The sequence below is a fragment of the Dendronephthya gigantea genome, unplaced genomic scaffold (assembly GCF_004324835.1).
Source record: "Dendronephthya gigantea isolate DGI-Jeju-01 unplaced genomic scaffold, DenGig_1.0 000000F, whole genome shotgun sequence".
Classification (NCBI taxonomy): Eukaryota; Metazoa; Cnidaria; class Anthozoa; order Malacalcyonacea; family Nephtheidae; genus Dendronephthya; species Dendronephthya gigantea.
This window is the reverse complement of record NW_021163010.1, coordinates 1756842-1778436: the sequence shown is the minus strand read 5'-3', so window position 1 is coordinate 1778436 and position 21595 is coordinate 1756842. Positions and strand designations below refer to the sequence as shown.

The 21595-nt window shown below is 35.5% G+C and overlaps 4 protein-coding genes across 5 annotated transcripts; 1 reads left to right on the top strand and 3 right to left on the bottom strand.

Moving 5' to 3' along the window:
- Nucleotides 1-482: 482 nt before the first annotated feature.
- On the bottom strand, nucleotides 483-5553 carry LOC114517731 (disks large-associated protein 5-like). The gene is made up of 13 exons (XM_028537544.1): nucleotides 5215-5553; nucleotides 4295-4542; nucleotides 3924-3981; nucleotides 3024-3674; nucleotides 2814-2905; nucleotides 2518-2586; nucleotides 2233-2328; nucleotides 2020-2148; nucleotides 1863-1914; nucleotides 1686-1763; nucleotides 1326-1392; nucleotides 967-1103; nucleotides 483-670 (listed from the first exon to the last, which is right to left on the bottom strand). Exons 1-13 carry the CDS (start codon nucleotides 5432-5434, stop codon nucleotides 666-668), a joined length of 1902 nt encoding a protein of 633 aa, XP_028393345.1. The 5' UTR covers nucleotides 5435-5553; the 3' UTR covers nucleotides 483-665.
- Nucleotides 5554-5740: 187 nt separating this feature from the next.
- Nucleotides 5741-7987, top strand: LOC114537616 (inositol monophosphatase 3-like). Its single transcript, XM_028558723.1, has 3 exons — nucleotides 5741-6063; nucleotides 6233-6566; nucleotides 6909-7987. Exons 1-3 carry the CDS (start codon nucleotides 5827-5829, stop codon nucleotides 7373-7375), a joined length of 1038 nt encoding a protein of 345 aa, XP_028414524.1. The 5' UTR covers nucleotides 5741-5826; the 3' UTR covers nucleotides 7376-7987.
- LOC114537455 lies at nucleotides 7901-12120 on the bottom strand. Of its 2 annotated transcripts, XM_028558605.1 has the most exons (9): nucleotides 11956-12120; nucleotides 11297-11421; nucleotides 10678-10842; nucleotides 10419-10521; nucleotides 10298-10382; nucleotides 9868-10121; nucleotides 9417-9712; nucleotides 9209-9321; nucleotides 7901-8669 (listed from the first exon to the last, which is right to left on the bottom strand). In XM_028558605.1, the coding sequence occupies exons 1-9, from the start codon at nucleotides 12005-12007 to the stop codon at nucleotides 8432-8434; spliced, it is 1431 nt and encodes a 476-aa protein (XP_028414406.1). In that variant the 5' UTR covers nucleotides 12008-12120; the 3' UTR covers nucleotides 7901-8431. The 2 variants fall into 2 exon arrangements, with proteins under 2 accessions (XP_028414406.1, XP_028414330.1); XM_028558529.1 differs by having other exon boundaries at nucleotides 10298-10521.
- A 237-nt stretch (nucleotides 12121-12357) lies between these two features.
- On the bottom strand, nucleotides 12358-21513 carry LOC114537319 (116 kDa U5 small nuclear ribonucleoprotein component-like). Its single transcript, XM_028558462.1, has 33 exons — nucleotides 21388-21513; nucleotides 20954-21022; nucleotides 20768-20818; nucleotides 20617-20653; nucleotides 20334-20412; nucleotides 20184-20259; nucleotides 20029-20094; nucleotides 19918-19953; nucleotides 19705-19795; nucleotides 19495-19577; nucleotides 19183-19257; nucleotides 19020-19111; nucleotides 18635-18762; nucleotides 18492-18558; nucleotides 18218-18308; nucleotides 17933-18068; nucleotides 17764-17822; nucleotides 17586-17654; nucleotides 17286-17373; nucleotides 16819-16895; nucleotides 16639-16667; nucleotides 16399-16510; nucleotides 16074-16214; nucleotides 15801-15894; nucleotides 15438-15528; nucleotides 15178-15264; nucleotides 14908-15034; nucleotides 14540-14627; nucleotides 13794-13912; nucleotides 13353-13447; nucleotides 13118-13271; nucleotides 12872-12979; nucleotides 12358-12724 (listed from the first exon to the last, which is right to left on the bottom strand). The coding sequence occupies exons 1-33, from the start codon at nucleotides 21499-21501 to the stop codon at nucleotides 12629-12631; spliced, it is 2925 nt and encodes a 974-aa protein (XP_028414263.1). The 5' UTR covers nucleotides 21502-21513; the 3' UTR covers nucleotides 12358-12628.
- Between the last annotated feature and the right edge of the window lie 82 nt (nucleotides 21514-21595).

Here is a 21595-nt window from a genome sequence, read left to right as displayed (position 1 = left end):
TGGGTGAAATATATGCAGGAATATAAAACACGAGTCTTGCTTGTCAATTAATAGCGGTCAAAACCAACTTTTAGGACATAATTTGTTTTGTACTTTTAATAGCTATTGACATACAGCCGTCGTTCATGCACAGAGTTTTGTTATGGATACATGATCATATATTTGTATGCATTGGGCACAGTATAATAATCGGGAATGCGCGTCTCTTCGCATGGTAAATTGCTCGACCAAACAAAGAGATAATATTCTGGCTAAAGGCTTCTTTTAAGTACCACTTATATTAACAATCAAATTCTTCAACTTTGTGTGGTAGTTTTGGAGAAAAATTTAAATAAAGTATATTCATTTTATATTGAGCATTCATCGATCCTCAAGCAAACCACTAGTCCCAACATTATCATCTTTCTACATTATCTTTCAGGTATCGATCGTCAAAAATTGCCATCAAAAAATTTTATTATATCAAATCCACGCTTCTTCTTTATTTTATAATTGGTATATTTAAAATTTTTGTTATTTATACAATGTGATACGGTGTTTGTGCAAATTGTCTAATATTTGTTCATCAACTCAAATGTCACGTATATATAGTGAAGGTGAGGTGGTAAAACGAAAAAAGGATATATACACTTGTACAGATAGCATGTACGGCGTGAAGATTCCTGTCAAACTGAGAAATATAAAATATGTTTTAAATACATATTTATCTTTCAATTTTCCACCCTACAACTCTTGGTACAAACTTATGTTCATGTTATCAAATATGATCGTGCAATTGATGTTATTCTAATATAAGATATATGAAAGGACTCTTTGATCTTAAATGACTGTTAAATTTTTAACTTGACCAGTATACTATATTGCGATAGCACTATTTTGCCTTTTATAATCGCGTACAGTTACAATTTCCATATACATAATCCAATTTTAATAACATGTATACATTAATTGTGGAGGATTAATTACCTCTCTTAGCTGGCGTTGTAGGGGTAAATGACATGAGATCACCTTCTGGTAAGATTGACTGTGTTACAGGAGTCGTTTTACGGGAAAGAAAAATGTCGTCATCAAGGTTGGAAAAATTATCCGCATTCTTTTGAATCCTATAAAGACAAAATAATTTTTTCTAAACTGTAATAATGCTGAAAAAGTCAATGTCTTTGTACTGCATGCATGCACGAAATTGGTCAAGAAAATTGAGAATGTAACACCACATGCATCCCCAATTATCCTGATGTCAGCTAGATATTGAGAAACGTCTTTCGATATTGCTAATATTAATATAAATATCAAACGAGGTCACCCGTGCCATAGCAGAAACTTACAATTCAGGAGTTTTGCAGGCACCAAATAAATCGACAGAAACATTTGAAGGTAAGTTAACCAGGGGAACTAAAAAAGAATAAAACGAAAACTATTAACGCGTTTGTCTGACTGAGTTACCTCTATAGAATTAGCTAGCCCTTAGAATTCTCACAATGACGACTATACCGCTAATATACCTCGTAATAACAACTGCCTTAGGCTAAATTTATAATTCTCAGTCAATTCATCTACTGATTCCTAAAAATTACTTTTCATAATTTATGTTTAACAAAATTAAAAGTAACGCTATCCAAAAAAAGTGAATATTGACCGCGACATGTGAGAAAGACTAATAGCAAAGCATACAAGATTACACATACTTGTAATGGTTGCACATCCTCGAGATTTCCTGGTTGATCGTCTGACAGGGGTCAAAACAATTTCAGGTACACTTGGATCTGATGGAATGATAATTACATATAGGTTGTCATGATCAGACGAAATAAAAAAATGATATCTTGAAAGCGGCAGATTAAAGACTGCAGTCTGCAACAAACCTGCGTTAGCTTTCTTGTTTTTCATAGGGGTAAGGATAATTTTAAAAGCATCCTGGAAACATATGTAAAATTGATTCATTTTCTAGTATTCCAGCAAGTCGTATTCCTTGTCAACCGATTTATCGTATTTCCAGAAAACACCACGTCGTCTACTCACTTGTTCCTCGTTGTTATTTGCTTCCAGTTTTGCTTTCATCTGCGCTCTCATCTCACGAAATTTGTTTCTACTTTCGGAAACCTTAGGATTTGCTGTTTTTGACGCAGACCTCTTTGCCTTCGCGATTCTCTAAACACGAAATAATTACAATAAATGGCCATAAATAATTGAATATTACGATCGACGAAAAATTCTGGGATTAAAAATACGCACTTTTACATTTTTCTTTTTTACTTCGACTTTTTTCTCTTCCCAGTTGTTCTTTTTTATCTCTTCAAGTTCCGCAAACTTCTTATCAATGTCCTCCACCTACAAAATGCGTTTATTACATTTTTAAAAAAAATAAAATCCAAGGTGAAAGCGGTAATTTGAGAAGGCAATCAAAGCAAACAAGATTGCATGGAGGGAGGGGGGAAGAGAATCGAAGATTATTGTCTATTGAAGGATGTACTATCAGGAGACCGCTACCAGGAGACCGCTAACAGACTAAGCTATAACCTGGAGGTACATCATTTCCCAGAATCCCTGCAAATCAGAAACTAACGCCTTCTTTTTTGCTGTTGTATCCTAAACGAAAAAAGTATGATTTCTGGTCAGTTATTATTTGTTTTGTAACTTAATTATAGCCACCATATATGCCATCCAGTCTGCCAAATTAGATAGTGCAATGACGTAATGTTGGTATAAAATACCGTAATACTATACTTTACTATACTTTACGAAGATACGATAGTTTAAGAATCATCGTCTATACTGTTCGGATATAGGTCACATGCAATTAAGAAAATAGCTACCTCACTCAGATCCAGAAGTCCGCTGAATTGCTTAAATTTCTTTGTTACAAGAAGTTGAACTTGACCAATAACAGTTCTTAATTTTCCTTTCACTGAAATATTTGAATATTGAAATAACTCGATCAGTTACCATTTTAAAATAATGTATAGAACAAAGCCAGGAAAAGCATTTTATTTTTCATCATTAAACACATATATAATATATCCCACCTTCTTCTGGTATCATTTCCTCTTGAACAGTTTCCCAATGTGCACAACAGGATTTTAATCGATCTATTTCGCTGTTTGCCATGTTTCTGAAATATTTCGTATCTAACACAGCTCCTTCAATACTTGCTTTGTCACTAGTGTTTTGAACATCTGCCGTTGTGATATCCGCGCTGACGCTATCGCACACATCCATTCCCACCGGCGCGCCGTTTCTTTTTTTGCTACTTCCTATTTCTAATTTCTGTTTCATGTCGTCACGCTGTTCTCTGACAGGAGTACGGGTGGGGAAAAATTTCTTAGCGCTGTTTGGAGAAAGAGGCGTGAACTTAAATTTATCTCCGCAAAACACAAAACTTTTAACACCAACTGGAACATTGAATGAGAAATCGTTTGGTATAGAAGCGGGGCCGTGATCATTCATGGGATGAACTGGCTGTCTTTCGTCTATATTGCTGCGAGATCTGGTCACACAGCCTGGTAAATTTCTGGTACAGGACGGTGGCTGAGATGTATGAATATCGTCAGTTTCCATAGAAACCGGAATAGAGGCAGCGTTGTTGGTCAAAGTCGCAGCCATTCTAGCCATTGATCTTGTTTTCATTGCCCGACTGGATGATCTTGTTGGATATGGCTTGGTCGTATTATTCGTGCCTAGTAACAGTACAGATATAGAACAAAGTTGTATAATTAAAATCACGAAAATCAATTGATTCTGCTTCCGACAATAATTTTACCAGGATCAAAATCATTTGTAATGCCATGGTACCATATTAGGCCCATTTTTGAAACAACTCACGCAAACCTTCTAGATACTGAATGGCTGGCATGCAATTCAGGCGAAAAAAGGAATAAAGAGAATTGGAATGAAATTTCTAAAAGTTAATTAATGTAATATATTACCTTTATTATTTGTTTCTTTTAAAGAACTTGATACCTTTCCTTCTTTTGTCGATGAATACTGAAAGTACAATAAATAGGTTCAGTTTGAGTGAAATGGAGTATTAGGTACGTGTCACAGTCACAGCTAGCTAGAGAGCCATATTTAGAAACATTTGGAGTAACGCCATTTGGAGTAATCGCTTAATAATTAATCCGCAAGCGCTGCATGAACTAAATGCCACGGAATATTATTTCGTGTAGAATATTTAGAGTACTCGTTGAATAAAAAATTATTTTTATTAGATTTAGCTAGTGCACAAACGGAGCGCCGAAGCGTTTAACAACTGATACTGGGTTGATAAATCAGTTTCTCAACATCTTGGCAAACTTACATTCTTTTTCTGCGCAGCCTGGGAAACGCTAACATTTTTTGACTTGCTTTTTTTTGTTTTGTTTGTTTGATTTGCTTGATCGTTCTGAAAGCTGTGGGAAAACTCTGACAATTGATGAGAGACGTGGGAAATACGGAACGGTTGTTTCTTCGTATTTTTTTCCTTAATCTGGCGAAGTCGTTTCTCTTTTTGCCACTTCTTTAGGGCTTCTTTAATAGGATCAGCTGGTTTTTTAATTTTGGTAAAACCTGAAATTGAAAGTTCAACAATAACCTATATAATATTCTTGTATGTTTGCATGGTCACAGTCGATAAGTAATTTAGCTTGTAGGTACACCACGTATGTGTTTAATACTGCAAAACTTTCGGTCCATTAACCCGGGCCTTCATCATATGATATATATATATCATAAAAAAATATACACACTAATGAGATCTCCTGCTGCAGCAAGGCTGGTAACATATTATAAACATGCATAGTAAAGGAACATTAATTAATTAATCAATCCTAAGCAAATTAATCTTTTATATATATAGAGGTTATATAGCCATGGAGAGATGACTTCACTGAGCACAGGGAAGTATACTCCATTGAAGAGTTGATGTGAAAGGTTCAAAGATTGTTTGAAGTTGTAATGCATTGATTGATATGTATGTACCAGGCTACCAGGTGGCAGCTAGGCTATACCAGCAGGCACTGCAAATCACATGGGTAAGACAATGTAGAAAGTCATAACCATATAGAACATGGGAATACCAGTAACTAAACGTCGGTTTGCTTTTTACACGAAAAAATTTAAATTAAAAAATATCGGTTAATAAACACGCATTATTAAATTCGTATATAAAATATATAGTACACTGTGCGACGTGTGCGTGGAGAATTATGTGCATTAACATGCAGGCAAATTTATGTTTACCTTCCTCTGTTTTGATTTGCTCTTGACAATTTTGAGCTTTGTTTTCATCGCTTGGTAGTTCTATTGACGGAATTCCACGCTTTTTTTCAATATCATTTCTTCTTGATATTTTCCGACTCTGTAGAGCTACAAACGCCCTTGTTTCACGATCTACTTGCCGTTTCTGTTTTGTGCATTTCATCATTAACTGACGAGGCGTTTTTAAAGAAGTTGATGCCATTTCTATTCGACAATCACAATGAGCGAAATTACAGGACTAGATCGCCACGAAGAAATACAAATTGATCTCAAATATCGGCAGATTCTACCTTCCTCAAATTCTACAACAACAAATTTCTGTTCTGATATTCCGATTTGTTTTTAAAATTTGCAACACAAACGTGATTGGTTAATCTTGAGCATGTGATGTAATCCGTGGAAAATAAATTATTGTGTCTATAAATTATTATAAATTATTAAGTAAATTATAAATCTCTAGTTTCCACTTCGAAAAGGTACTGTATTTCAATTTTCAAAATAACAAGGATTTACTATACACACAGTAACAAAACAATGCTGTAAATATTTAATATTGACCTCTTAGTGGTCTTTCATCTATCCTAATTGTGTCCTATGGTCTTAAAAATGACAACTGTCGTCAGAATTTCTCCACTTGGTATTTTTTTTTGCGTGTGTGGTGGATTTGTATTACTGTTTACTTTGAAGAATTTCATGTTTAATGATCGCCCATTTCTAGAATTGTATATGGGTGAAAAAATACCAATAAAACGATTATTGGAGACGTCAATATATTTAGCTGAAAGAGGAGGAAAAGTTCTCAAAGATATTCGGGAGAAAAGTGACTTACAGGTTTGCATATTCATATACCAAGTTTTTTAATTTTCGTAAAAAAAGTCCTCGAGTTTTGAAATAATCTTTTTAGAGGATTTATTAGTGGTAGATAAGCAACTGGATTTATTGTTTATACACCAGAAAAGTGGACCTTGAATCCTTCATTCAAAACATTCTTGACCTTTAGGCTCGCAGCAAAGGTCAAACTTTAGAAGGTGCAAATGACCCACTGACAGCAGGTGATATAGAGTCTCACAAGGCCATGGTTTATGGTTTCCGTTATCTGTTTCCGTTATTAACTGTGGTGTCAGAGGAACATGACAATGGTGATACACAAAAGCAATATGATGAAATCAATATCTCAGATATTTTGAATATTGGTGATGATCTTTATAGCAAGGAGAAAGAAGAAGTGTCAGCAGATGATGTTTTAATTTGGGTGGATCCATTGGATGCAACACAAGAGTACACTGAGAATTTAACTCAGTATGTTACAACTATGGTGTGTATTGTTGTAAAAGGTAATAATGTCATACTCTACATGGTATTAATGAATTTTGGTCCTTACTATATACAAGCGTTGATTCTAACAGAAAGTTCCAGTATATTCCAGTTTGCTCATACAGTGAGAATGAGCATGAAATACCATGCAACATGCATCACCTCTCCCTTATAAAGTGTTATTTTACAATTCATATATGCATGTACATGTTTCCTGTTAACAGTAACACATCCAATCATTTTCAGCAAAAATAAAAATCATGAAAAGCTCTTCCTTTCAGAAATATACTCCTTTTATCAATTAAAAATGTTCTGTAAACCTTATATTATAATATATATCTCATAATAATAACATTCCTTAGGAATTCCAATAGCTGGTGTTATTCATCAACCATTCTTAAAGAAAACATATTGGGCTTGGACAAACCATGGTCACTCTAAATTTCTTTCTAAACCACCAGTAAAAGAAGCCTCATTTCAAAACCCAAGAATAATTGTTTCAAGATCTCATGCTGGTCCAGTTAATAAAACAGCTAAATCAGCTTTTGGTAAAGATGTAAAAATTATCCCAGCTGGTGGAGCTGGATTTAAAGTTTTATCATTATTTAATAACATTGCTGATGCTTATGTCCACAAGACATTGATTAAAAGATGGGATATTTGTGCTGGAGATGCAATTCTTCGCTCATTTGGAGGCAAAATGACCAAACTTAATGGTGCTGACATAAATTATGGTGACCAATTTAACGTAAAAAATAGTGGTGGTATTTTAGCAACATTGAGTAATCATGAACAATTCCTTGACAAGCTCTCAACATTAACAACATAAAGTGCAGATCTGAAACTTCAGTGAGAAGTATTTAAAAACATTCAATGCTGTTTCAGACTATTAACATATTCATGAAAACTGAATATATTTCCCCTTATTATGTTCAAAACTGTTATTTGTACAGTAATAACTTGGAAAGGAAAGAACATTTCAGTTGTCATTGCAACTGCAATAAATGAAGTATTGATGAAAGATTACAACCAGTCACCACAAAGCCTCACCAATCAACTCAATCGTTGATTCAAAGACAGCCCAAATTTGCATGGTCTGGTTTATTGTCTACTTTATAACATTATAGTTTACTTTATTGCACTATAATGTACCCTATATTGACAAATTTCCAAAAAAATTCTCCTGTTCAAACCATCACGCAAATTTGGGCAGCTATGCTTTTCAATGATGCGCTATAGAATTAAAACTGTCTAGGTAATGATTTTATGCAATATAGCGTATCAAAACTTTATTGCAACAACAGTAAAAAATCTCTCCTTTGAACAGCATTTTCCTCCCATATTCTTAAATTAAATACTTATTTAACTGAAATGACGTATGTAATGTTTTATAAAAAAATGGCAACAATGGCAACTTGTATGATACAATTACAAGACGTTGTCATATATAGTACAAAGTTACAAACTAAAGAGTGTCCAAGTTAATTTTTGTAGTTTTTTTGGGACTGAATTTTTTGGACTAAAACCCCTGAATAGCCATGATAATTTCTTTACAGTTCAAAAGTACAAATCGTAAAATCATTGCTTATAGGAACGTATTTCTTCAAGTGAGGGACGTCACGTTACAGTTTGCTACGGTTCTTTTTGGAAATTGTTATCGCCTTTGTAAATTTCAATTCAACTAGACCCAATACTCAATAAATATTTTAACAAGGGACGACGGAGGGATCGCGTTGTTAGGGGGGCGAAAACGAGATTTGAGGGGCACTTATAAAGTGAAAGTTAATAAAAACAAGTGAAATCAAGGGGCAAGGGGGGCGAATGCCCTTCTTCAGCGTCCCTGGCACAGTTAAAGTTTTGTCAAATTATTGTACACACGCATGATTCATGGTAAACGTTTGTCGACCAGTTTTGCAAAACAAAGCTGTTCGTCTAATGCAGTTGAGGTGTAATCAATAATTCCAGTAGTGATGATAAGATGATCTACCATTAAATTGTTTACCATTGATATGTTTCCATGAATTATTCGCCAATCACCAATAGTTAGAGCACCACTTCCACCAGAATATTTACGTTGGACATTATTATCACAATGGCGGTAGCCGTTTTGTATTTGTAGGCACCTAAAAAAACATCTAAATTATTATCATTTTCATGAAGAGAAAGGTCGGTGCCTCAAATTGAAAAAGATGAATGGATTCTATAGATGGTAAAAAGGGGTGTTTATGATACAATTTCAAATTTTCTCAGCGCAACACAGAAACTAATTTACAATGCTTTTTAGTCATCAATATAACCAGAGAGCAGCGTAGCAGCGTCTTCAAACAGCTTCGCATCAAATTTCGTGCAACAACTTCCTACATTAGACAAAACCACTTCTCCAGGTAAAGCTAAAAGTCCCGTCTCGAAACGTCGACAAGTGTTTTTGTCTAATTTAGGAAGTTGTTATACTTATATCTAGCTATATAATACCACATTTCATGCGAATCGAAGCTTCTTAGTTTTAAGGTCCATGGATTATTGCGATTATTAATGACGATCAACGGATCAAGCCACCTCGATAAGTGTGTTGAGGGTTTCATGCGATCTGGTTTCTAGATCGTAAAAACAGTCGATGTTTGATGAATACATACAATTAACTGAACTACTTATTGCGTCTCACCTGTTTTCTGAACCATCCAGGTTTTTTTGAGACCACCACATAATGTGTAACCATGTATTAGTGTGTACAGGGCCATGTTTATTACTATCGTTATTATGCTCAAAAAGAACCTCCTGAAAGTTATGAAACATAAAATGTCTCAAGTACTTTACGAGTTCATAATTGTAGTAAATATGGTATCCATGCAGACAACGGGCATTATACTCACAAAATGAAATTTCGAAGCTTTCTTCTTCCCTCTAAAGCCTAAATGCAGTTCATTTTGAGGTGATTGGTCACTTTGAATTCCAATTCCCAACAATGCTACATCATAATATTGATCCCCTTGAATGCTGTTTGGATTTGATATATCACCAATTTTTACCAGTGCCGCGATAGTCCAGTTATTCTGCCAAAACGTTTCTGGAATACCTGTGACATTAACGTAGTTCGCTCCAGTAAAATGGATAGCTTGTCGCATTACAGCATTAACAAAAACAGCACTTGAATTGCGAGGTCGGATTTCTTAAAAAGAGAAAGCGAATTCTTGACTATTTTAAAGTTTCTTCGTCTTGTTTTCGAGCCATGATTTGCGCATCGTCTTTTTTGACTAATCTACCCTTAATTTCTCAAATCATTTATGTCATGAAGATAAATCGATATTAATCACTTTTGCATACCTGAAGCGACATCAGCGCCATTTTTTAGAGAACTCAAAGAACTCGTTAGTGGCTCTATGTCATTGTTAAATTGAAACATAATGCCAGGTTTTCCATCGTAAAATGCTCGTTGATTACGTTCAGGTATATTTACATCCTTTGTGCAATGTGGTGGATTGACGTCAAGAGCAATGTTTCGCCATCCAACTTTTGTGCAGAGTTGCAGACCATTAGATGCAGAATAACGTAGAACACCAACGATTGAGATGTTACAGCTGAAAGTTATAAATTTATCAAGAAAACTATTGAGCTTACAATTTCTTCAAAACGCCGGAATTTCTTATCGTCCTCTTTTGAGGTTGTAGCCTCTGCGAAGGATTCGATATTCGAGAAAGATGCGTTAAAAAGGTTTAAAAAGAAAGGCGTTAGAGAAAGGTTTGAACAAACTTACTTTTCACTTTTTTTATCCAGGTCTGTATAATAAATGTCAGGTTGAACTTCCGTTGATCCTGGACGTCCAGGGGTTCCTGGATTACCTGGAGGTCCTGGATGTCCAGGGGTTCCTGGATTACCTGGAGGTCCTGGATTACCCAGAGGTCCCGGATTACCCGGAGGTCCTGTTGTTCCTGGTCGTCCAGTCGCACCAGGACGGCCTTCGCTACCAGGACGGCCCTCCTTCAGAATTGCAAAATAAATGGGAACAAGTCAGCAATACTGTTAATATGTCAGATATAATTATGCTATTCAAACCGAGTATCTATGTCATGTATCTATGTTACATTGATAAAACTCTTCCCTCATTAAGGATAAATCGACAATATGTTTTATTACCTCACCATCTCTACCTGGTGACCCAGCCAATCCTCGATCTCCTTTATCCCCTTTCGTACCAGATGTTCCACCACTTGAGTCTCCTTTATCTCCCTTTGGCCCTCTATCACCTTTGACCCCTGTTTTCCCAGGCGACCCCGGTCTGCCAGCAGCACTTGTAAAGTTCTGGGAGACATTTTACACCGCTGTTTTATGTTGTTTCTCGGCAGAAAAACGTAAAAAGCACCGTGCTTTTATTTAATTAAAGTAAATACTGCATGCCAAAAATCGTGAACAGATTTATATCTGTCTCCCTGGTGATTCCAAATTGGTGCTGGCACAGTGAAATTGCCCAATGCATGATAAGACGGTAGTACTGAAGAAGTACTGAACATAGGCGAGACACTTTGTGCATTGAGGTGAGATAATGATGAATAGGAATGACCGCCCAGTAAAAGGGAAATTGAGAGAACCTACGGTTCATGAACTGATTTTATCCCGAACGTGGTAGCTAGTGCGGTGTGAATAGATTTTCAAGAAGCGATATATTAAATATTTCGACGTTCGAATCGAACCTCGGCTGCCAAATAGACATGTTTAAGAGTATATACAGTTGTTCGAACTAAGTCGTTTGTGTTACCAGTTGATGGGTTCCAAAGTAAATCTTTCCCCCTTGAGAATGTTCAAACACAATGTTCCCTCCAGTTCCGGATCTGAAGTGAAGATCTGCACCTTTTGACGATATCTTTGGCTTACCTTGGAGGTCTGGAAGAGATTGGAATATATGACTTTAACAATAGTCAATAGCACAAATCTTGTAGCCAAAATTGCTACGATATGGGTATGTTCATAGTCTAGCTATGCTAGTACGAGTTAGATCAATATGCTGAGTATCAAATTCAACTATCTGGCATGGTATTTATTATGCATTCATTTGCAAATTGCCACATTACTACAAAAGACAGGGATGATAAACAAGAGGGAAATTGAAGCCACACTTTCTTTTTTTGTTAGAAATCCTCAAGACCCTGACTTGAATAGAAATTTTCAGTAGCAAACAAGCGTGTTACCCAAATACTGGTACTAGGGATTACCTAAATTTACAGACGTATTGCATGGCAGCATTTAATTCTTCCGTGTACATACAAGATGACATTGCATAGTTAGTGGTATTACTTTATATACTTATCATTATTGGTGCCTTGACCGACCCGATTGTAAATTGTACAGTAATAACAGGTATAAAAGGCACATATTCAAATGCATGAAGCGGCATATTAAATCAATGCAATAACTTACCTGCTAAAGTTATAACAAAAACAGAGATGCTATATAAAATGAAAAAACACATCTTCCGTCCGATCTTCAATCAGTCGCAGCCTAATGCAGCATGCGTGTATGGGCAGGAATATATAGCGATTATAGGTTATGGTTAAGTCCTTGGTCAAGCCACAGGACCACAGACAAAAAATGTGCGAAGACACGTATTTCTGCATTGTTGTCAGTATCGAGTATCATCTGCATGAGGGTTAAAAGGTCATTATTCTTACGTAAGAAAACACCTCATACGAACTGATGCTGCTATCCAGCTTCTTAATAAATACATGCAGATCTGGAAATGCAATTGCGTGGGCTTGTAGCTATACCTGTAAGCTATATGCACACACCATGCAATTTTTGACATTTTAATACAGCAATGAAATAAACAAGGGAAAACTTTATTAAAAATATCGTCGAAAGTTTAATTTGTATGCAATTTAATTTTGCATACATTACTAGGTTCAGTTTATGTGAACCACGTGTTTCGTTATTTAAAGATCAGCAACACGAGACGCAGTTTGTATTATGTGTGGTATCACTCTCGATATTATGACATTGTCGAGAAAGAAATCCTGGAAGCTATGTACAGATACACAGTATCGTTACGCCACTTGCATGAGCTATTTAATATGGCTTTATCTTTTCTTCATATTTACATTGGATAATTGAACATCACATCTTGTCTCGCCAGTTCCAACAACATAGGATCATCAAAGAATTTATTGATACTCACATCTTCACTTAGCCCCTAAAGCACATTATTTGAAATGAAAAAACAATGAAACCGTGCCATATTACCCTTACTCATTTACTATTACACTAATCCCCCACCCTCTCTGTCCCTCCAATGCACAAATTTGAGTATCCCAAAGTGCACGCAGGAAAAATCTTATACCTTCCGTCTCCGAGTTTTAATCATAAACTCTCTCGCCAGATGAGTCGCAGGTTGAGGTTCAAGTGGTCTTATCACAATGCTTTTATCAAGTGGGTCGCCTGGAACAATCTGAAGAAAATAAATAGTCCATATTTGTGTGCAAAATAAGCTGTGATGTTTGAATTCTGATATTTGTAATGAAACAATCCCTGGCACGGAAAGTAATGAGTTAAATAGGTCTGTTTTATGTACATATAATGTACATACTTGCCAGTGATGGAATACAGACAGACAGAACGCTTGGCCTTGAGTATGGGTCCTAAGATCAGTTTCAAAACCGAATGAATCAATAGCTGGTATGAATGCTTTGATGGTATACAATGGAGAGCCTGGAACTGGCGCGTCTTGAGTCACGTGACCCCTATGATGAAAAGAATGGGTTCAAAATAAACAAACAATATCCACAAAAGAAGAAAGAGCAAGGTTTAAGATTGAAATTCACCTTCGTCGTGCTAATACGGTGTATACAGAAGAAACACAATCTGCAGGAGCCTGAACCTCCACGAAATGATACGGTTCCATCAAACGGGGAGTTGCCTGCAAGAAGAAATATTGAAAGTTTAAATTTGCATTTACCTTTTATTATGTGTGTTTAACGAAGTTGATTGAACACCTTTAATAGCCTCTAAAGTCAGAAACTGCTTTTAAAACTAGTAAGATTGTTTTGGTGAGTGAGAGTCGCCATGTTTTGGTGAGTCGACCATGTCATAATGCCTTGAAAAAAACAATCTTACTAGCATTAGCTGTATACGTATACGCTGGTAGGACCTTAAGAAATGCACTGCACTTGTAATTCATGTTGTTGTTTCAAAGAAAATTGAATCCCAATAAAAGACCGACTACCGAAGGTTATCCTCTGTAAGTGAAAAAAACAGTTTCTCACCATAAGAAAAGCGGAATAAGCCACACGTCTTGACGTCGGAATGATCTGTCCTCCTCCACGATGGATTGGTTCGCCAGCTATCACAGCGTCCAGGATCTTAAATTTCACATTACGGATTGCTAAAATTATACACGCAAAGATAAAAATTGAGCATGTTCATATGAGTAAATCGCTACTATGCAATTGATAAATACTAAGAACTTACTGACTGAGAGTGAGGTCTGTACGGTAAAATATCAAACCGAGGTCGTGCCGTATTGACCGAGCGATAGCGAGGTCAATACACCAAGACCAAGGTTTGATATTTTACCGTACAGACCGAACAGTCGAAGTTAGTAAGTTTTTTATCATACGGCATATTTCATGCAGACATTGTAATGATTAATTCTTTATGAGTAATTTTAATGATCAATCTCATCCGGGCACACGACACCAAAACATCGGCCTAAAGTGAAAAAAACCGCTCTATTTTGTAAAATATAAATTCATTATTTTTATTTCAAATTCATTATTTTCCGTTTAAGAATTTAATCTGTTTTTCATTTTAAATTTAGTTAGTTTTTGCCGTGAGTTTTGCCTTGTTTTCACAGGGCAATAAGAATTGCGTATTGCCCGTGGGCAATACGGGGAAATCCGGACCTGTCAGCAGCCAATCAAATTGCAGAATTAACCAAAACAAGCGCTTGCCATATAATAATAATTAATATTAAACAAAAACTGTTACAAACTAATTGCTTCTAACTTACGTTCGTCGCACAAAGGACCTTCTCTTGTCGCCCACTGAAATCCTTGAACAATAGAGTCTCTTGCCGTATTTAGTAAACTTTTATCGACCTATTCAGTAAAGCAATTAGCTTCATGAAACATCGCAATCATAAAAAAAGTTTTAGAGTTTCAACAATTTTCCTATGTTCAAGCCTCTAAACGTTCGATCTAATGAGCCTACGTTTGGATTTTGAAACATTATAACTATTCCGCCACACTCCCATATATTATTTTTATTTATTTTTAAAGAGAAAAAATAAACCAGTTCATCCTCGTAGTTGATCTAAGTTTCCATGATAAACGCGCATGCGCTCACTCTGCATCTTATATCTCACGCCTCTTAACTTACTTCAGAAGGCAATGTATCATCCACTAAAATATTTGGTCCCGTATTGTCCGGTCCGAACGCCCAGATAGATCTGGCTGCCAATAAATCCCAATCGTATTTTGTCTGAAAGAACTCGCCAAGCCGTTTTCTAAATTATATATGTACAGTATGACATATTATACGAGAAAAAATGTGTATAAAGCTTAGGATATTATTTTATGAGATTTCGTATAGCTTGACTACAACGAATGATTTTGTAAGGAATATATGAAATGGTTTTTCCCGACTTACTTATTCCAAGTGATGGAGACCTTTTCATTTTCTATATCTTCAGCCAAACCATTCTCTAAAGGTTCTGCTATCATTGTCACCTTGTTCCTGTCCACAAAAGATCGATAAGGTTAGTCGAAATAATTTGGGCAACGTTGCAAAATGAAACGATAAATAACGTATTGACATATTTGTTGGGCTGACTTTTGGGCTGACATATTTGTTTGACATATAAATTATGGCTCACTTGTAAATTATTAAATGGTGTTCACAACACTTACTTTTTGTTCGGTGTTTCAGCGAAGCATTTCAAAGACGAAGTCTCCACAACAGTTTCACAAAACGCCACCACGGGATCAGACACTTTTATATCTAGAAACAATAGACATTCAACAAATAGATTAATTTGATTTGCAACCTAACTAACACCACTATGAAATAATAGTGCTAGAGAAAGTTAGTGGTCGTTTCTCATATTTAAGTATTTTCGTGCGAGGTACATTATAAGTAAGTACAAAACAATGCAATCTAGTGCAATTTTCTGAAAACGAAGACATGTTGAAGACATAAATTATCTTATACATGCAGACAATACATAACTTGTAGTAAGAATAAAATACGGCGCGCTAGACATGATTACTAACCTATTTCTGAATACATTTTTCTCAAGTCATGCATGACACAATCCAGGAATAATTCCCCAGTTCCAAGTATAACATGTTCACCAGACTCTTCGACCTACAATACACCACGATAGATAACAAACGAAAAACAAACGTTAAAGGGGGTTATGGTACAGTTCATAGAACCAAGCCGTCGCTAAATTAATTTAGTTTAGTAATGCATGGTCTGTACAATCTAAATTAGCTAGCATTAGTTGTCATGCAACAATAGATAATAAAAAGAAATTCAAATACCTTTGTTGTAAGTAATGGGTAGCTTTTGTTGACCTTTCTCAATCCATCCAACATTTTGGGCAGCTCCGAGGGGTTGTGAGGCTCAACAGCTATTTTCACCACAGAACATGTATTAAACTTGAGTGGCCGAAATATTTGAGCCTTGATAAATGACAAAAAATCATACAAAAAAATAAATAAATAACTTAAAAACGAAAGATTTGTGATCAGCAAGGAAAGACTGGAACATGCGTGTGTTGAATGAAAGATAAGATGTCCATCTCGGCAGACACCACATTCAAAAATCGAGAGTAGATGTGGTCACAATAGCGCAAGATATTCATACTTCTTCACTATCTTCAATTTGGGTTACAGTTGATGTTTTGACAATTGGCTCATCAATTCCTTCGATTAACACCCAGTTCCCAGCAGGCACTCTGTTCACTTCAATGTTGTATCTGAAGATGGTGAAATGGAAATCATACAGTTTGCTTAAGCTTCTTCAAGCACTTTCCTGAACCCTTCGTTTGTATGATAAAAATTAAGATGCACCACCACATAATAAAAAAATTAAACTTGAACAAACCTAGCTTCTGGTATCCAAAGCCTGCCAATCTGTCAATACAAAATATATGCTTATTTTAACCAAACATGGAATATTGAACACGCAGGTAATATATTGTGCAAATACATCATGCAAAATTATATAAGGTTTTAGCGAGACTAATGCAAGTTGTATTAACGATATTTCAAGAATTCTACTCACATTCCCTATTCTCGAATCTTCTTCGTCTTCAAGTGTGTAATTTTCTCCAAGAATCTTTACTTGTTGACCAGCATGAACTAACATAATACATTAAATTGAATAGCAATACGTGCAACAGTTCTATTGAGTATAAACTTTGAACCCCGTGATTTCTTCTGTTACATGATTTCAGTAAGCAATTTTGAACTGTCGAGACAGTCGAGTGAGACTGTATGAGACTGTATGAACCGTTAACATATACGTTTTATCGTGCAGGCCAGTTCGTTCACTTTATTGGTCAACACATGCATTATGCGTTAGATTACTGTTGCAACGATAATCGACATCTCAGGTGTATAAAACGTTACGGCTTTAAATCAACACGCATGCATGCACAATTCATGTGGGATGAATAGAGCATGCAATAATAGAGCCACGATTAGTTTCTTCATATAACAGTACAGCATATGAATATGCATGTAGCTTACCCGTTCCACTTAATACTCTCCCCAGAACATGGAATGCCGTTGCATCACGGGATGGATATTGCTTCGTCGTATGAATCATCAGAGGACCCTAAAAGAAGAAAAGCTGAAGCTGTACAGTCGCGCAAGTTTTTGTTGACGAGTTTTCTAATTTTTCGACTTGTTCAATGATGGCGTGCGCAAAGTAAATAAATGCTTCTTCACAAATTTTACTTCTGACATATTTTACTTTGATAAGTTTTGATTTTCCAATGAACGCGTTAATCTGTCATGCACAATTTTTCTTACACTAAGAAAACTTACATCAGCATCGCATTCAAACATCGCTTGTGAGAGTTCCGTATCTAACGCTCCATTGTATGTATGTTCAACCTAAAGTAAACGTACAGGATGTTTTGAAAACCATTCTCACACTTCATAACTAAATAAATAAAATCTTAAAATTTAAAAGAATATAAACTTAAAGGAAGGGGATTCTTACTTTTAATTTTGCGAAATCCTTTGGCGATTTAATGTGTTGAACACACATGTCAACAAAACCTGAAAAAAATTCATGCTCGTTCGTTATTAACAAAAAAATCAAAGTCTTTATGATCAGATTGAATATACAATTGATCTAGCAATAAATGTAACATTTAACACGGGTTTACCTGTAAATGATCCAAAAAATCTTTTAAAAATGATCTTCATTAACGGACGAATATTCATTGCCTGTTCTGTTTTAGTCAAACGAATACCCAACTCATCTAAAACTTTGGGTAACGTCGAGTCTACATCGCCAACAATCTAAATGTTTTAAAACAGTTCATCTTTGGTATAATATAAGTGTCAATAAAATGACGTCATTTAATATGACGTCACTAAAATCACTTTATATGACGTTATTTCATACTGAATCAAATTATTACAGTACTTTTTGAGACATATTCACGTACCTGAGCAAATAACTTGTAAAGCGGTTCCAAAATAAATTCAACAAACGTTCGTGGTGATGTAGTGAGAGGAGCTTTCTTGGTGAATTTTCGTCTAAGAAATTGACATTATTGATAGTGAACTTTATTTTGAGAAACTTCTTCGTTCTCATCTGCTGGACGCATTCAAAACAATAGATCATCATTTAAGATGTATTCATCTATTGTTTCTAATACGTTCGGCGAATGAGAAGCACCTTTTCAAAATAGACCTCAAAGTCCATATGTAGCTACTAACGTTTTCGAATTGAAATACATGTCGCCCCAAAGCCTCTTAGCAAAATCACGATGATTGACCCCATACCCTAGACAACAAAAAGTTTTTGATAAAATATCAGAATTTGGGTAATACGGCAAAAGGTGGCCACCCTCTAGACTTACCGTACGTATCTGTATATAACTTGGCAAACGACAAGAGAGTAAAACAGAAACGATATGTTGAACTGGCAAAACACACATTGCCAAGCAATGGAGATACCAAAACATCATCTGAACCTTCAGAGTATACGCTAAATATTGAAACAATGCATGTAAAAGTTTGATAAAAAACACTTCCATACGTAAAAACTCCAGCAAGTCTATTACATGGAATCTGCAGCTGGTGCAAGTTGGTAAGCCAGCATTTGTTCCTATTCCTGCATACGGTCGAGGTTTATTGTCAAATTATACACTCGACTTGATACTTGCGAAAAATAATATTCTGTATGCCTTTACGAACTCCTAAATCCTAATATAACTATTCCTAAAAAAACCATGACGTGTGTACCTCAATAAACCGTTGACTTCATCCACAATGTGCTTCAGTTTGAAATATGCGTCAGCTGGGGGTAATTTTAGTTCAAGGATAAGTCTGTCAATCTTGAAAAGAAAATTAAATTTAGATTAACGCTCCTCGTAGAAAAAGTGCCCCCAATGCAGGAAATACGTACTTTGTTTATACATATTGTGACAGCAAGACGCTCTTGAACGGCATGTTTCAATAATCTTTCAGTATTCAACATAATCTACATTTTCAAGACAAATATGAATTCACAATTAACCTGAAAACTCTCTGAACCTGATATCAGAGAAAAAATAAAATGCACTGAAAACCTAGTATTGAGTTTTGCTTGGTGAGTTGGCATCCCATCCTATCTTTGACAATGCGTCTACTGGCTATTTTTTCAATGAATGTTGCACAACATCATATCTCTAATAAACTGATGAGGCTTTCATGAAAACTAAAAAATATTTCAAAGTACCCCTTCTGATGCATCAACAAAGATTACAACACCATCACAAAGACGAAATGCTGCAGTCACTTCGTCTGAGAAATTCACATGACCTACAAGGGAATAAGGCATATTTTAATCATGTACACAGCAAAATCATTACCTAATGTAAGCTCGCTTGCAATGAAATGTTTCACCATTAATCTTCACAGATGATTTCTTACAAAACAAATATCTTACCAGGTGTATCAAAAACATTTAAAAGGTAGGATTTGTCTCTTGAATCTGGCAAAACTAATGATACAGGAACACTTTTGATGCTTACACCCCGCTGAAATACACAAATCATAGATGTAACCGGTGAGAAATGTTCTTACTTAATCATGACAAAGTTTGTGTGTGTACCCGTATATAATCAAAATGAAATTATTGCAAAGCCACAAAAATATGTACCTCTTGTTCAGTAAACAGGGTATCTGTGTATCGAATCTAACAAAGCAGTAAGGAACACTTTAATTTTTTAATCAAAAAACAAAAAATTATGAGACTAAACTGATCACTTACCTCACTTTCTTCTTTAGACTTCAAATCAGGATGGGTTTGTTCAAGAAGGCAGTCAACAAAAGTTGTCTAATAAAAGAGTTACAAGAATTACATACGTGCCATTTTTTACATCCAAGTTATATGTTCAATATGCAGCAATGCATGAAAATATATACCTTGCCATGGTGCAAATGTCCTGCTAAAGCCACATTTCTTATTAGCTCAGTGTTATCCATCAAGTCTGCTAGATATCTATTATGAAAGAGTGAGTGAAACTGGGTAAGTTTGTAGCATATTAAGCTAGTAGAAAGTACTTATGAGCTTACTCAATTTCATAAGTTGTTGCAGGCAAATCTTGCTCAGCAAGCAAAAATTTCTTGTTCTTTACTGGAGCTATTATAGGTTCTTGAATGCAAAAGACAAATTATCATTTTAGTTACCTCTTCATAAATTTATGTAAAATACAAAATTGTGCTGTCTATGACATTTCAGAGTTGCATTAGCACTCTACATGACTTTAGTATTTTCTTGGTGTTAAATATATGGTATTTTATACAGAAAAAAACAATTGAATAATGGTTTCTACAGTATATGCAATATTTTAAGTACCAGTTAATGGTTGAGTATCCTCTTCTTGAACAATGGTCTAAAATATTTTAATCATTTGTGCATTATGCATAATATGTCATTTTGCAAGGTAAATAAGTTATGAATGATTACTGACTAAATTTGCAAATATTGCAAATCCATAAATAGCTACCTCTACATCAGGTCCAAAAACTTCTTGGGCTGTGGGATAATATTTCTTATCCTATATAATGGTGCAAGGCAAAAGTATGGACTAAAACATCACTTCTAATCATTTAATATGGTGGAAACTCTTAACTCACTGCTTCAATGCAATAAAGACAGGCACTGGTGCAACTTGTGCACTATAAAAATGTACCTCATGTAAAACAACTTGCATTTGAGCATCATCATCTTGCTCCATCTGATCCTCCCCTGCATCATCCTCCTAGAAAATAAACCATCAATCATCTCCTACATTACTATTTCCCCAGGTCAAGCTATAAATTGCGGGTATAAACTAAGAAATATGAAAAATAATGGCACATGTGTGACCATAGAATCCGAATCGTGTCTACTATCAAATCAGAAAAAGATTTAACAATTGAGAAAAACATTTTTGCATAATTGGATGGGATAAAACATTATGAACACAGTATGATAATTGGATCAATTGAGCAAACGACCGCTTATGCCAATTTTGAAGTCTTTCAGACGTTGTCCTGACGTCGTCTTCTCCTCTGAGTAGAGACTAGAGAGAGATGCAGTGTTTTCACTTTTCAAGCATGCCAAACAAGAGAATGAGCTGAATACCTCAACTCCATCTAGTTGTTCCTCTTTCTCCCATTCTTCCTCACTTTCTTCCTCATCACTGGCCAGATCTGGTCCAATGTAGTTACCGAATTCATCATACAAATCAGCGTCCATCTTGGAAAACGTGCGAACAAGAAGTGTGCTTCCACATGGCTGGTCACTGGTCACATAATGAAAAATTGTGAAATAAGCACTGAAATAAGCCGGA

Bases quoted from the DNA above. Each gene is read 5' to 3' on its own strand.
- LOC114517731 (XM_028537544.1), bottom strand. From the start codon at position 5,434: ATGGCATCAACTTCTTTAAAAACGCCTCGTCAGTTAATGATGAAATGC. The intron at 3,982-4,294 runs GTAAGTTTGCCA...TTGTACTTTCAG, and splicing joins AGGCTGCGCAGAAAAAGAAT to TATTCATCGACAAAAGAAGG. The intron at 3,675-3,923 runs GTAATATATTAC...TACTGTTACTAG, and splicing joins AAAAGAAACAAATAATAAAG to GCACGAATAATACGACCAAG.
- LOC114537455 (XM_028558529.1), bottom strand. From the start codon at position 12,007: ATGTGTTTTTTCATTTTATATAGCATCTCTGTTTTTGTTATAACTTTA. The intron at 10,522-10,677 runs GTAATAAAACAT...GCAATTCTGAAG, and splicing joins CACCAGGTAGAGATGGTGAG to GAGGGCCGTCCTGGTAGCGA. The intron at 9,713-9,867 runs GTATGCAAAAGT...TCTCTTTTTAAG, and splicing joins TGGCGCTGATGTCGCTTCAG to AAATCCGACCTCGCAATTCA.
- LOC114537319 (XM_028558462.1), bottom strand. From the start codon at position 21,501: ATGGACGCTGATTTGTATGATGAATTCGGTAACTACATTGGACCAGAT. The intron at 19,258-19,494 runs GTACTTTGAAAT...TTGAAAATGTAG, and splicing joins TTGTTGATGCATCAGAAGGG to ATTATGTTGAATACTGAAAG. The intron at 13,272-13,352 runs GTGAATTTCAAT...TTTTCATCATAG, and splicing joins ACCGTATTAGCACGACGAAG to GGGTCACGTGACTCAAGACG.
- LOC114537616 (XM_028558723.1), top strand. From the start codon at position 5,827: ATGGTCTTAAAAATGACAACTGTCGTCAGAATTTCTCCACTTGGTATT. The intron at 6,064-6,232 runs GTTTGCATATTC...CTTGACCTTTAG, and splicing joins GGGAGAAAAGTGACTTACAG to GCTCGCAGCAAAGGTCAAAC. The intron at 6,567-6,908 runs GTAATAATGTCA...AACATTCCTTAG, and splicing joins GGTGTGTATTGTTGTAAAAG to GAATTCCAATAGCTGGTGTT.